At 44.9% G+C, this 14932-nt stretch overlaps 1 protein-coding gene across 5 annotated transcripts in view; it reads right to left on the bottom strand.

Annotated features, from left to right (window-relative positions):
- MCF2L2 (MCF.2 cell line derived transforming sequence-like 2) overlaps nucleotides 1-14932 on the bottom strand; it is a 302991-nt gene that overhangs the window by 166403 nt on the left and 121656 nt on the right. For all 5 annotated transcript variants that reach the window (XM_050964264.1, XM_050964267.1, XM_050964266.1 and 2 more), the window contains exons 7-10: nucleotides 10993-11142; nucleotides 4996-5120; nucleotides 2005-2119; nucleotides 1093-1212 (exon numbers count right to left, since the gene is read on the bottom strand). In XM_050964264.1, coding sequence (XP_050820221.1) covers nucleotides 1093-1212; nucleotides 2005-2119; nucleotides 4996-5120; nucleotides 10993-11142 — 510 coding nt within the window. The remainder of the gene's footprint in view (nucleotides 1-1092; nucleotides 1213-2004; nucleotides 2120-4995; nucleotides 5121-10992; nucleotides 11143-14932) is intronic.

Here is a 14932-nt window from a genome sequence, read left to right on the forward strand (position 1 = left end):
TTACACCAATTTAGACTCAATAGGCTACGCTCAGAGGTGATGTTTAAGAGGTGCAAGTTATACATCAGTAAGTATGTGTGGTGTCTAAGTTGATGTAAGAAATTACACAACGAGGAGAGTGGGAAGAAGGTGCAAGCTATGCCACTTTGCACTCATTTAGACTTCCATGGCAGAACCAGGAAGAAAATCTAAGCCTACTGGATCTCAGCTAAAAGCAGCAAAGAATCCTGTGGCACCTTATAGACTAACAGAGGTTTTGGAGCATGAGCTTTCGTAGGTGAATACCTACTTCGTTAGATGCATGTAGTGGTCCACTACATGCATCTGATGAAGTAGGTATTCACCTATGAAAGCTCATGCTCCAAAACCTCTGTTAGTCTAGAAGGTGCACAGGATTCTTTGCTGCTTTTACAGATCCAGACTAACACGGCTACCCCTCTGATACTGGATCTCAGCTGTACACTTTAGACACAAGATCATCTTGTGCTTTTGCAGCTGTTCGTGTGAATTTGATGTTATTTAACTGATTCATTTCTTTGATGTTTCCTAATGACAGCAAACCTACTGCTCATCACAGCTGCCTGATGGAGTTATAAGGCCAAAAGATCTGGAAAAGGAAAGGTTGTTCAATGCATGCTGAATCCCTTGCTGGAAATAGCTGCTCAGGCAATACTGACTTCTAGTAAAACAACTTTTAAAGATGTCTAACTGGAGAGTCTTTCAAACTTTGCTCACTCTGTACTTTCAAGTTCCAAGGGATGAACACAACCCAAAACCTCAGCTCCAAACCCTCCTGAGCTTTATCGGGGTTTGAATTCCAAAAGCAGATTTTGCAAGGGGCCTCTATATTTATCATGGAACAAATCAAACTGCCAGATCTTAACACCCTAGGAGGCTGGGCTAGTCAACATCTGGATCCGAACTTTAAAAGGCTGAGCTCATGACATGTTCCTTTGTAAACATACCTACGCAGTAGTATGTAACTGCATTTTCTGGTGGTGTCGCACAGAACAGTAAGTGTGGTGTATGGACAAAGTAACTAATAGTAGCAATCTACAATAACTGAACTATAAAGTCCAGTAAAGTGCAAACCTGTCCTTTCTCTTCAAGTTGTTTCCGTTCCTTTAGGAGGTGCTCCACTCGAGTCACGCTGTCTCCAATATCTGTGAAACCAGCTTGCGCGTCCATCAGATTATCCAGTTCCAGTTTTACCTACAAGAAACACAAATAGCCTCATTTTATAACAAATCCACAGCCTCCTAGGACTTTATAGCTATCACTATGCTGTACACCATGGGCACTCAGAACGTCATGGGGACAGCAGTGATAGAACTCAATCCTCCTGCTCCACAAGCACCAGCCCGTCAGGGAGAAAATTCACGAGTTGTCCTTAGGATTTATGGGGCCCTATGCAGTATTATTAAACTAGTGCCCCTATGCCCGACAGCAGCCTGGGTTCACGTATGTATTTTAGATAAGGGGGGTCTTTTGAAGGATTTATTTTAAAAAAAACGATATGTCCGAAGATCCAAGCATTTAAGGCTAAAGATGAATACTCAAATCTAAAAATCTATTCAAGGATTTTTAGAGAGGTGATTTTATAATATTCAGCAACACACTAATTAAATATTTTTAAAGCACATTTTAAACTAAGGTCCTGTAGATTAACATGTTCCGAGTAAATATTACAGTAATACACAACTGCTTTTGTCAGTAAATTCAGAAACTGAGGGCTTGTCTACACTGCCAAGTTGTCAACAAAAATTTTCATCTTTCCCGGGTACTTAAAAAAGCCCCCCCGTGAAAGACAAAAGTTTTGCCAAAGCAAGTGGCAGCGTGAATGCGGCTTTGTCGGCAGGAGTGCTCTTGTGCCGACAAAGCTAACGCCACCCGTTGTGTTGGAAGTATTTTGTTGGCAGAAGTGCCGATAAAGTACCGAAAAGGAGCGTTTACACATGCTGACTTTTAGCGACAAGTCTATTTTTAAGAAATAAGCAAAAATACCTCTCTGAAATCATGTTCAAAGTGTCTTAGCTGAAGGCACTGTTCCAGTTTTAGGTGATGTTTGGACCAAAATTGATCAAAAGCCTTTTCTGTTTCATCCAACTGAGCCAATAACCTGTTAAGAAATTAATTGGAGAGTGAAAATCACTTGATATTTATGAATGTGTTGTTTAGTTAGTTAGTTATGCAGAGAAGGTGAAATTCAGCCAGGTGTTTGGGGATTACAGAAGGCGTCTCCAAAGCAGAGCAGACAGACTCTTCACCACACGTATGAGGCAGAGCTGGGCTTCATGCTGATTCTGGAAAAGCAATGTGGAACAGAGTTTTGCAATGGGCTAGAGGAGGAGGGGACCAATGAGTCTGTGACTACATGGATCCAGTGGCCACAAACCGTTAGGTAGGGGATGCTCCAAGGCTGCAGTCCCTCTTGCTGGGCTAGAATAGCAGGCAGCTGCAGAACTATTCCATGCACAGCGTGTGGCCATGGGGGTGAATTCTCTCTCCCTCCCAGTTTCCACTTAGTTCTTCAACAAAGTTAATTTATTCCACCTCTGTGCAAAGTGTGTACATTTCACTCATTCACTTAACAAAATGTTTAAAGTAGGTGCCTCTCGCTTGTCATTCCAGATTGCTCCATCAAGCCCAGTATCTTACCTGTGGCAGTGAACTGTTCCTAGGGCAAGTACTGTAGGTTAACATAGCTGGTCAACTGTGCAATGCTGTAGGAGGGGCGTGGTGTGAAAAACGTCCTTCCCCTGATGCAACCAACTGATGCTCTAAGCACACAATTTGTCCCCTATTTTAGCATCAAACTTGGACTAGTAGTAATGTGCTCTGCTTATATATGGGTGTTCTTTTGGCTTTTGCATTAAGTGCCTGTAATTTTCAAAGGTTGGGTGTTGACCACACTAACAACTTGAGAGGTGAGCAGAAGTCAATGGAAAATTTCCTAAACATCTTTTGCCCACAGCCCAGCATAAGCCAGTTGTTTAAAGGTCACACTAAAGGAGACTTCAAACAATAATCCCTGACACTGAGGCAGAACACCTACAAACCAAGGTACAGAGGGCTTATACAGAGCCACTGGCAAGCCAGCAAGCCAGTCGGTGGGAGTTTTGCCAGAAGCTTCAGTGGAAACCAAGAGTTGTCCCTATGTATTTAATGTAACCTGAAGGATAATCTGAAACGCAAGGAAACATGTTCTATGCACTGTTCTACCCACTCTCAGAAGGAATGCTGGCTATACGGCACACTTTGACTCTATGGTATGGCTCGCTCACTCCGAACACAATCCCTCAGCTGCAGACAAACCTAGGCATAACCAGCATTTCACAGCACTTGCTAATTTCCAGGGCCGTCCCAGACAACGCGGCTTCACCCCCACTGGGACAAGCTGAAGTGTCTGCATGATGTTTAGCACTTCACGTCCACTGCAGCACGGCGTGCATTACAAGCTGCTGCACAGTGACTGTCAGCTCCATGACACTAAACAGAGCCCTTTGGGGGAAACAGGGAGGACAGATCCATCTTGAGGTGAAGCCGAAGGTGACTGTCTACACTAAGATGGTCACCACTGTTGTAAAATTGTGGTAAATCTTGGACAAAGTATGCCTTGTAAGGTATCATTGGAAAAGTTGTAATCTGCTAAGTATTATTATCCTGTTTTGATATGTGTATCATCATTGTACGTGACGTTATGAAACTTTGCTGCGTGTTTGTAACTCAAACTTGTGGTCGGTCTGGGAAACACCCCCAGGTTAGCCCTTCAGGAATAACAAAAGGATCTGTGAACAGGAGCCTCTGCATGTCAATTCAGAGACAGCGTGAGCAGTAGGTAGCGTGCCAAAGGTGCAAATAAAATTTGCAATTCATATGAAGAACTGGTGGACCAGCAAGTACATCATGAAGTTGCTTAACTCCATAACGCAGGCAGGATTTTTCCAGGAGAGGAGTCAAGATATAAAAAACAAGAACAAAAGTTGCCCCCCCACATCTTTCCTCCGACATCTCTGGACTGATGAACTTTGACAAAATTTTGAACAAAGGATTGAGGTCCCCAAAACTATTTTGGCAAATCCAAGATATAAAAATCTACCAGATATAACAGCCCTGTTAGCATTTTGGATTTACAAGCTTTAATTCACCAGTAATGTAACTTAGCAGCTTTAAACCTCTGCATAACTGTCATTTATTTTCTTAGCTAATAAACCTGAGTTAGTTACTGAAGTAATTGACTGGCAGCATTGTCTTTGGTGAGATCCTGAGCATCTGGTGACCTGGGGTGAGTGACCGATCCTTTGGGATTGGAAGAACCTAATGTGTGGTGATTTTTGGTTTTAATAATCTGTCACCACTGAAGTTCAGTTTATCTGTGTGATGATATAGGCTGGAGGGCCTAAGGGGACTGCTGGTGGCTTCCCCGGTGAGCTAGTATTGTAGTCCAGAAACACATGTTTGTTGGTGGCTTGGTTAAATCTAAGTATAGAATATACTACCAGTTTGGGAGTGTCTGCCCAGGTTGGGCAGTCTGATCTGAAATGGCTCTCTCAGCTGGGACCCATTCCAGACAACAGTGACATCTCTGTTTAAGGGGAGCTCCTTCATCCACTGACACACACACATTCTGTTTTAACATGCACGCAGGAACGCCCCACTCCGACCTGGATTAGGAGAGAGTGTGTGTGGGTGGGACAGGGAGAGCAACATTGCACGTCAAGCCTTGGGCCTTGCAGTCAATAACCTCATCAAACAGAACTGAGGAGGCTCAAGGTTTCTTTGAACTGGCCCTGTTAGTTTCACCAGTTAATGGCTCCTACACCTAGACCTTCCTCACACCAAACATGCAGTAGCATATTCCTAAAAACTCACTGTGAATTAATGATTAAAAAAACAACTACCTACAAAGACTTATTCAAATTAGGATTCAAATCACATTTGCATGTTTCAGGGGGTCAGTTAGCAACCTGGAGGATGTAATCCCAATTCACCAACCTTTCCACCGTCGCTACATTTTCTAGCTCGTCTGCACTGAGTTTGCTAGTGGAGCTCCGTGTGACTGGCTCTCTAATACACGTCAGTAGCGTGGCCCCCTGCTTCACAGCTAGTTTCAGCTCATCCTGGAGAGAGACAAGCAAACAAACAAATGCACCAGTTCAAATAAGGTTTTACCAAATCCCAGGTTAAGTTGTTATTTTTCTCTCTCAAAGGAGAAGCACTGCCATTGCCAGTGGAGGGTATTTCTGTAGGAATTGAACATTGGAACAAATCAGGGATGCTTGACGAGGAAGCTGCATTTAGTGACCTGCCTAGAAAACGAAGATGCAACCTGACGTGATAAGTGACAGTAATGATTTTGGTGTCTCTTAAGGGACAGAATAATTCTGGAGTTTTCTGGAGTTGTGACTGGCCAAAATGCTCCTTCTGTCATAGAGTTTAAGGCTAGAAGGGATCACTACCTCATCTCGTCTATATATATCACAGGGTACTAACACCCCCTAGAACCCAAGCGCTAACCCCAACCATCAGAATTAGACTGAAGTATTGCAGACCATGGGAGACTAGATTATTCTGTGCCATAGGTAGAGAATAGGTGGGACTGAGGTGCACCAGTGCTCAAGACGCCCACGATGGCAGGAAAATGATTAAATGAGCTATACCCGGATAATCCTGGCAAGTGACCCATGCTGCAGAGAAAGGTGCAACCCCCTAAGATTACTTGACAATCTGTCCTGGGGAAAAATTCCTTCCTAACCTCACATATGGCAACCATGAGATCAGTTACGACTGCTAACCTTGCCCATCTATATTCTGTTGTTATCCCCCGTAATCAACATGTGTCACCTTCCTTAACACAAATTATTTTGCCCATTTATAAACAGTTAAGCAGTTACAAAATACCAAGAATGGACTCCCAATAATTTGGGAAATCAAATGCTGGGCTCAATTTACCAAAAAAAGGGCCCTACCACAAGTGGGCCCACTCACAAAAATGTGATCTCGGTTAAAAATTCTCCACAAAAAGGCAGCCTGGGACTTAGAGACCAACATTCGATTCTCTGCTTCACTCTAGACTTCCTGTGTGACCGTGGGCAAGTCACGGTGTCTCTGTGCTTCTGTTCTCTATCTGTACAATGGAGATAATAGCATTGCCATGGATGGATAAAAATCAATGATTTTTTTTTAATTAAAAAAATTGGATTTTTTTAATTTAAATCAGATTTTTTGATAAAATGCTTTTTGAGGAAAAAACCTATCTAAAGATAGTTTTTAATTAAAACTATTTTAATTAAGATACAGCTCAAGATATCTCATCATGGAATAGGGATTATAAATTCTAATTCTATAGTACGAGACAATATATTCATGTCATGTTTAAGAAAAGTTTTGTAAACGAACAAACAGGAAAGTGAAGGTGAAGACGACTGAGTTAGCCGAAGAAGCCAGTATTTTCAATTTCTCATGTTGACCTGGCTGACATAGTCAATTCAATTTTTTTTTTAATATTTCACTTAACTATTTTAGCGAAAACCAATTTTAACAAAAACAAAATGGATTTTAAAGAACTTGAATGTTTAATTACATTCAAAAATTCATATGCTTGTTTTGTTAAAATATTATATGTTTACCGTTGAAGAAAAAGAATCCAGAATACATAACGTTGTTGTTTTAGTTAAATAAAACAATTTAAATGTCTGTCTGGTGGTGATCTCCTCCTAATACAGCATGGCAAGAAAATCCTCCAAATATTAATGATTAACCTGTTGAACTGGAGATATTTATGAAGCCATTGGGAGGTGAACTATCTGCTTCAGTTACGTTTGGTAAATGAAATAACCAAACAATCATTTCTGATACAGCTGTACAACTAATCTGAAAACTTTTCAAAATAAATCACTTTGAAAATGTATAGTGTGCACCTTCTAAAAATGAAACCTACATCTATCTGTGTATGAGTTGTGAAGAATATGTATTAAGGTTATAACAACCAACAAGAATGCACTTTTCCATAGAAATCCATGATTAAATCAAGTCTTCCTGACTAGTGATTTAAATCAAATCCACGCTGAGCACCGCCCTAACCTAACAGGTGGTTTGTGAGGATAAACACATTAAAGATTGTGAGGTGCTCAGATACTGTGGTAATTGCGGCCAGATAAGTACCTAGGGTGGATGATAAGTAGAGGCACCAAGTGAGTAGTTGTTTAAAGTTTGTTTTGACCAGAGATTAAAAGGAGATTGATTTGGTATCGCCGGTGGCTTTGTGCAATTTGCGGCTGTGGCTGGGTTTGAATTCTAGTGTGCTCCTTTTGTGTGGCATGGCACAGTAAGGAACTAGAGCATAAAATTGCTCTGAAATGCATATTAAAGTCTTGTGAGGATTTCTGTGAAATAGTCTTTGCTACACTTGCATAAGTTTTTGTCTGACTGGGCTTCATTCTCCCTCTCAGGCTGAGCTGGGCTACACAAAGGAAAGTCGCCTTCATTTTAAATCGCTGGAGGTGGCGGACGCTGTAGTCAACGCTAACTGAACAGAGCAGGAGTGAGCTGATGCAATAGCTATTTGAGAACACTAGAGGGAGCTCAGCGAAGGAGTCCAGGAACAGGGAACAGCAAGATGGCCAAGAGCTGTTTTATCTATTTTTGTGAATTAATAAAAAAATCAATTTCGTTTTACTGCTTCCCTCCTTCGGACAAAATTTTAATAATAGATCTTCGTCCTCCGGCTATGTATACGAATTAGTTTCGTTGATGCAATCTGCCTCCGCTTTCTGCAGCAAAGCTCCTGAGACACTGAGACACTGGGCTGTGAATCAGGCCCTATGCTTTCATGGGGGTTGCCCCCTTTCTAATGACTGGTAACTGGACCCTCGAGGCCCCACCCCTGCCGTGCCTCTTCCACCAAGGCCCCACCCTTCTCTGCCTCTTCCCCTAGGCCCCGCCCCCTTCTCCATCTCTTCCCCAAAGGCCCCACCCCTGCACACCGCGAGCTGCACGAGCAGCCTGGCCCCAGAGACGGCAGTGGCAGCTGCTGCGCTGTCTCCTTCCTTCCGCTTAGGGTTGCCACCTTTTCGAAAGACAAAAAAAAGCCAACAACCAGACATCAGGGCTTGTCAAATGGCACCCGGACACACCAGCCAAAACCCAGACTGTCCGGGTGACAACCCTAGCTTTCACCAATCTAGTCCATGCTGACTTCAGGACTGATTTCCAAATGTGGTGCTTCCAAGGCTGCCAAGAGAAGAGGGCACTCTCTTCAGTTCACTCAAATAACTATTTAGCATCCTTCTAGTACAGTTACCTCTGCCAGAGCCATCTCAACAGCACATTGACTAATTAAGGTCTGCTCCTGCTTCTGCAGAAGTCAGTGTCAAAGCTCCCATTGATTTCAGTGGAGCACCGTCTGGGCCTACTACGACGCTGTTGTGTCCCAGCCACAGGGCAGAATAGATCCAGGCGAAAAAGAACAATATCCAGTCTCCTAATGTCAACTCTTCCTATTAACTAGTTTCTGTCTGTTCAATGCTTTGAAAAGCTAAAGCGCTGTCTAAATCTACATACTATTATGAGCCCTCAGACAAACATGCAAGGGAAGGACAAAGAAAAACTATGGCAAATATAGAATGAATTCAGTGGCAGGAGTGGAGTCAGTGATTTCTGCAGCTCTAGGTTTGCTGAATGGTAGGAGTGCTGGTGAGAGAGACTCCTGTTAATCCTATTCTATCAGTAACATCGCTTTGAAGTCAGCTGCATCTGCTCAAGAGCCTATCAGAAACTCCTGAAAGGTGTGGTACTGGCAGTGCAGTGGATGCAGCTGCAAAACCCGAAAGCACACAATGGACCTGTCCAATAGCTGAAAAAATCCACTCAGATTGCAGGATCTGAAATGCAGCAAGAGAATGATTCTGTTCAACTCCAAGGAGAGAGAGGATTGTATTGAATTTTAAGGCATCCCCCAACCACACGTGTGGCCTGGAAGACCGGGATTTAGGTTCCCGAGAATTCCCACCAGCAAGTGGACTTCATGGCTTGCCGCAAGAGTGCAATAGGTCTGCAAGAACAGCCACACTCCTGTGCTTTTAACCTTTGTGCATTGATGTGCAGAGAGGGTGTTTCAACCCTTATTGATGAAACTGCAGCAACCATTCAGAAACATTCAAGTGCCATCCAATTCCCAATCTGCATCGCCCAGCTAAGCTTCAGGCTCAGCAGAGATGCAGCACTAGCATTTACAGCTGCAGCACTAGCATTTACAGCTACACTCGTCTGTGCTGAAAACTGTTGTTCGATGTACAACAGAACAAGAGTAATTAGTAATATTCTACGCTTACATATATGTGTTTTAAATCTACAGATCATGCGCCCATTACAAAGCCTCTGGGTGCATTCACAACTTAGACTCCCTCAACACGCAGCAGCTTCAGGGATCCCAAAGCACTTTACGAACTACGGGTCAGATCATGCCATGTGCTGAGAGCCATCATTGCATGCTGAAGTCAATGGGTGTTGAAGGCACATGGGATTGTGTCCTTTATACACATAGCCCCACTGATATGCATCTACCCAGGGGATAGGACAGCAGCTGGTGTACTTCATCTTATAAGGGAGAAGGGATATTTGGGGCCCAAGATACCAGGGAGAAAACCCTATTCTTAAGAAATCTACCATGGGATTTTTAGGGTATGTTTACACTGCAGTGTAAGCCCAGGAGTTGAACTCAGGCTCAAGCCTAGCCCCCCTTACATCCACCCATAAATCGCTCTAACACAAGGCTCGGACCCAGGGTCCCAGGACCCTACGTGGGTGGAGGGTCTGAGCCTGAGTCAAGCTGGGACCCTGCGTTCAAGTCCTATTGGTTTGCAGTGCAGACACAGCCCCCCTGGACTCAGGCTCTGGGAGTCTGTCAAATGCATCCCACAATCCTACGGGTCAACCTTTGTCCTCTGGACAGTCAATTTTTCCCACATAGCACCACAAACTAAGGCTAGAGTGGCCACATATTGGGAGGAATTCTGGGATACGGGTGATTGGACTCGGGCTGCATAATGTACTGTAGATGCTGGAGCCCCAGGCTGGGACCCAGGGTTCAACAATTCCTAAGCTGGGGTTACAAATGAATGTAGATGCTCATGCCCTAGGTTAACAAACCCAAGGTCTGCTCATCTGAGCTCTAACAACGTTGGGCATATATTGCATTGTAGACATACCCTTTGCATGAGTACACCCAGCAAACGAGCTTGTTTTTAAAGGTCTCTACTGGAACTCAAACAAACGCGCGCGCACACGCACACACGCGCACACACACACAGAGTAAACTGCACACTTTTTCCACCACAGAAGGTCTTGGCTGACACTGCCAGGATGTGACTGTGTGTTTTGAGGGGCCTCATCTGTATCAGCCTTTTTTGGGGAACTCTCCGCCTCTGGCACTAGCCCATGTGTTAATAACAATGGCAGTGCTGGAGTAGAGAAGCACTGGTGCTTTCTACCTCCACCTCATCTACACCTGCTCTGAGCTGCCAGGTTTTCTGAAAGAGACTAGCATAGCCAGGGAGCATAGGTATTTCATACCCGAGTCTTAGACCATTCCGCCATAACGTGGTAAGTGAGATTGTTAATGCCAGGCATTGCCGTCTGAAAGGAACGAGGCAAAACCGACTTTTAGAGCCAATCTACAGCACGAGGTAACACTCGTACGCATTCTGCCTTCAACCAGCACAGGAAAAGTCAGTCCTCTACCAGGCAACCCCAAAAAGTCAGGACTCTTATTCTAGCACATCTCTTGGCCAGTCTCTAGCATTAATTTAATGCCAGCTTCTGTAGCTTAGGTAATTACTAGTTATGTAGCAACTGAGAAAAAAAGAAAGGGGCACTTTATCCTTCACTCCTCCCTGGAGCAAGCGAAGGCTGAATCAATGCAGAGAGCAAACCTGCTGTTGGGAAATCCAACAAGGCACCCATGGGGCAGGGCTATCACGCAGCATTACTCACCTTCAGCTTGTTGTGGTGCTCCGTGTGGGAGGAGAGGAGTTCCTCCGTGCACTGCACATCGTTGGGAAGCTCAGTCTCCGCCAGGTCCGTTCCAAAGGTCTGTAGCATCTGTGCTGTCGTTTTCACTGTCATGGCAAAGTTCTCAATGGCCTGGAACAGCAGCAGCATTATACAGAGTCACAAGCTGGTTATTTCGCAGTTCAACAGTATTTCTTAGTGTATGGTACCATGCTCTGAAGTGGTGAATGTAACATACTGGTAAAGGGTGTCACGTCTCCCTCTAGTGCAGGGGTTCTCAAAGTGTGGGTTGGGACCCCAAAGTGGGTCGGGACCCCATTTTAATGGAGTTACCAAGGCTGGTGTTGGCTCCAGCAAGTCTGAAGCCAAAGCCAAAGGCCCACCGCCCAGGCTAAGGTTACATGCCCCCCGACCAGGGCAGAAGCCCTTGGGCTGCAGCTTCGGCCCCCCACCCATGGCGGAGATCAGGTGGTGGGATTCGGGCTGGTTCAGTCTTTGGTCCCCTCTCCTGGGGTTGGGTAGTAATTTTTGTTGTCAGAAGGGGATCACGGTGCAATGGCATTTGAGAACTGCTGCTCTAGTGGATGGTCTGCTACGGGATAACAGGTTAATACTGCTACTAGCTAATGGAGTTAGTCCTTTAGCTCAAGCTGTAGAGTTCAGTGCTGCGGTGCTGCAGATCCCAGGTGCAAGTCCTGCTGACAGCCCAGGCAGCACATCATCACGAGGCAGATCAACAATTACAATCACCTCCATTTCCCTGCTGGGGAAATTCCCAGAGCTCTGTGACTTGCCCAAAGCCACAGGGTGTCAGTGTGGGATTAGAACTTAAAGAATCCTGGCTCCCAGTCCTGTGTGAAGCCCACTAGAATATTCTGCAATGTTGAAAGCATTTATGTAAGGCCTTATCTAGGCTGAGGGGACATTGAAGTACTCAGCAAAGCCTTTTCCAGTTAATGTTTTTATAGTCAGATCTTCACTGAGGGAGAATATCTGTCTACATCTCATGTATCAGGAGGCACAAATCCAGAATGCCCATCTGTACTTGAAGCAATATTCCACAGTCATCTCCTTCCATTCTTTTGCCCGTATTGCAATGGTCCCCAAACTTTTCATGGCCACGGCCCCCCCTTACCTCGTCCACGCTCACCCACCGCTGGGACCGGAAGCAGGGATGGGGCTCCTGAGGGGGAGACGGGCATGAACAGGGGTAAGGGGGCTGAGGTTTGTTGGCATCAAGGTTTGTTCAACAGCTTCCACCCCACCATCAACCTCAGCCTGGACCAATCTACACGGGAGGTCCACTTCCCAGACACCACGGTGCAAATAAGTGATGGTCACATTAACACCACCCTATACTGAAAACCTACCGAACGCTATGCCTACCTTCATGCCTCCAGCTTCCATCCCGGGCACATCACACGATCCATTGTCTACAGCCAAACACTGAGGTACAACCGCATCTGCTCTAACCCCTCAGACAGAGACCAACACCTACAAAATCTCCACCAAGCATTCTCAAAACTACAATACCCACACGAGGAAATAAGGAAACAGATCAAGAGAGCCAGACGTGTACCCAGAAGCCTTCTACTGCAAGACAAACCCAAGAAAGAAACCAACGGGACTCCACTGGCCATCACATACAGTCCCCAGCTAAAACCCCTCCAACGCATCATCAGGGATCTACAACCCATCCTGGACAATGATCCCACACTTTCACAGGCCTTGGGTGGCAGGCCAGTCCTCGCCCACAGACAACCTGCCAACCTGAAACATATTCTCACCAGTAACTGCACACCGCACCATAGTAACTCTAGCTCAGGAAGCAATCCATGCAACAAACCTCGATGCCAACTTTGCCCACCTATCTACACCAGCAACACCATCACAGGACCTAACCAGATCAGCCACATCATCACCGGTTCATTCACCTGCACGTCCACCAATATAATATATGCCAGCAATGCCCCTCTGCTATGTACATCGGCCAAACTGGACAGTCTCTACGGAAAAGGATAAATGGACACAATTCAGATATTAGGAATGGCAATATACAAAAACCTATAGGAGAACACTTCAACCTCCCTGGCCACACTATAGCAGATCTTAAGGTGGCCATCCTGCAGCAAAAAAACTTCAGGACTAGACTTCAAAGATAAACTGCTAAACTTCAGTTCATCTGCAAATTTGACACCATCAGCTCAGGATTAAACAAAGACTGTGAATGGCTGGCCAACTACAAAACCAGTTTCTCCTTCCTTGGTTTTCACACCTCAACTGCTAGAACAGGGCCTCATCCTCCCTGATTGAACTAACCTCGTTATCTCTAGCTTGCTTGCATATATATACCTGCCCCTAGAAATTTCCACTACATGCACCTGACGAAGTGGGTATTCACCCACGAAAGCTCATGCTCCAAAACGTCTGTTAGTCTATAAGGTGCCACAGGATTCTTTGCTGCTTCAACGATTATTAACACTCTTATATGATGTACGTATGGCAAATCCATGAAGGACTTGTTGTGCTGGAAAGATGGGACCAAAATGTGCTTAAACCAGCCATGTCCAGAAGAGTTGATAAGTAGTTTTTCTCCAGAGAAAGGAGAGAGGCCAACACCTCAAGCCAGGTGTGTCCAAATTCAATGGGCTATTCATTTGTGTGAGCTGCAGGAACAGATCATTTGCATTGTAAAAATCACCAGTGGGGGAGTAGACTGCATGGAGTCTACACCAGACAGCATGGTGACCACATCCAGCAGGGAAAAGGAGCCTTGTTTTGGCTGCCTTTTCACAGACTACATTTCAAAGGTTTACTGGACTAGAAAAAGAAAGGGGAGAGAACCCCACAGTTATCCATTACTGGGCAGATACAAGAGGCCAGAGCTCTTCTACATCTGAGAAAAGGGGATCCTTCAACCCAGGGGGTTGAAGTCTCTGGGAACTGAATATAGGTGAGAAAGCTGCTCAGATAAAGATTGTAACTTGCTGAAATTAAGTTCCAGTCACAGAAGTGGGTTTTTTACTGTGGAACACTGGAATAGATTGCCTAGGGAAGTTGTGGAATCTCCATCTCTGGAGATATTTAAGAGTAGATTAGATAAATGTCTGTTAGGGATGGTCTAGACAGTATTTGGTCCTGCCATGAGGGCAGGGGACTGGACTTGATGACCTCTCGAGGTCCCTTCCAGTCCTAGAGTCTACGAATCTATGAATCTATGAAAGCTTATGCCCAAATAAATCTGTTAGTCTTTAAGGTGCCACCGGACTCCTCGTTGTTTTTGTGGACACAGCCTAACATGGCTACCCCTCTGATACTTAGTCACAGAAGTGTGTTTTTGCTTTTGTTTGTAACCGTTTCTCTCTTTATCTCTTGAACCTGAACTCGCTTTTTTTAACCGAATAAACTTGTTTTATGTTTTATCTAAACCAACCGAGTGCTTTGCCTGCACTGAAGTGATTGTTAACGCCAGTCAAGATAACAAGCTGTGGTGTCTGTCTCTTTAAAGCAGAAGCAAACGTAATTGCTTCTGCACATGTCCCAGGAGAGAGCTGGACACTGCAGGGAGACAGATTTGGAGAAATTCGGGATGGGGGGAGTGTTGGAGTCACTGTGCAAACAGTAGCTGGGCTGTGGAAGCCAGGGTATGATCTGTATGCTTGTCTGCTGGCTGTTCATGTCTAGGTTGTGAGCCACAGCTGCACAGCCCTGAAGACACCCAGAGCTGCAGGGCAGGCAGTGACACTATCCTTTACTGGTCTGGGCTGAACCCCAGAACTTCACAGCAGGGGACATGAAAGTCCCATACAAAAGCAAGAGGCATGAAGCAATGAGGAAATCAGTCCCTGTGAGAAAATCATGCCCTTCGCGATGTGGTTTGTCATAAGGAACTAGCCAGAAATATTCAGAGACATTTCTTCTG

The sequence above is a fragment of the Gopherus flavomarginatus genome, chromosome 8, assembly GCF_025201925.1.
Source record: "Gopherus flavomarginatus isolate rGopFla2 chromosome 8, rGopFla2.mat.asm, whole genome shotgun sequence".
NCBI lineage: Eukaryota > Metazoa > Chordata > Testudines > Testudinidae > Gopherus > Gopherus flavomarginatus.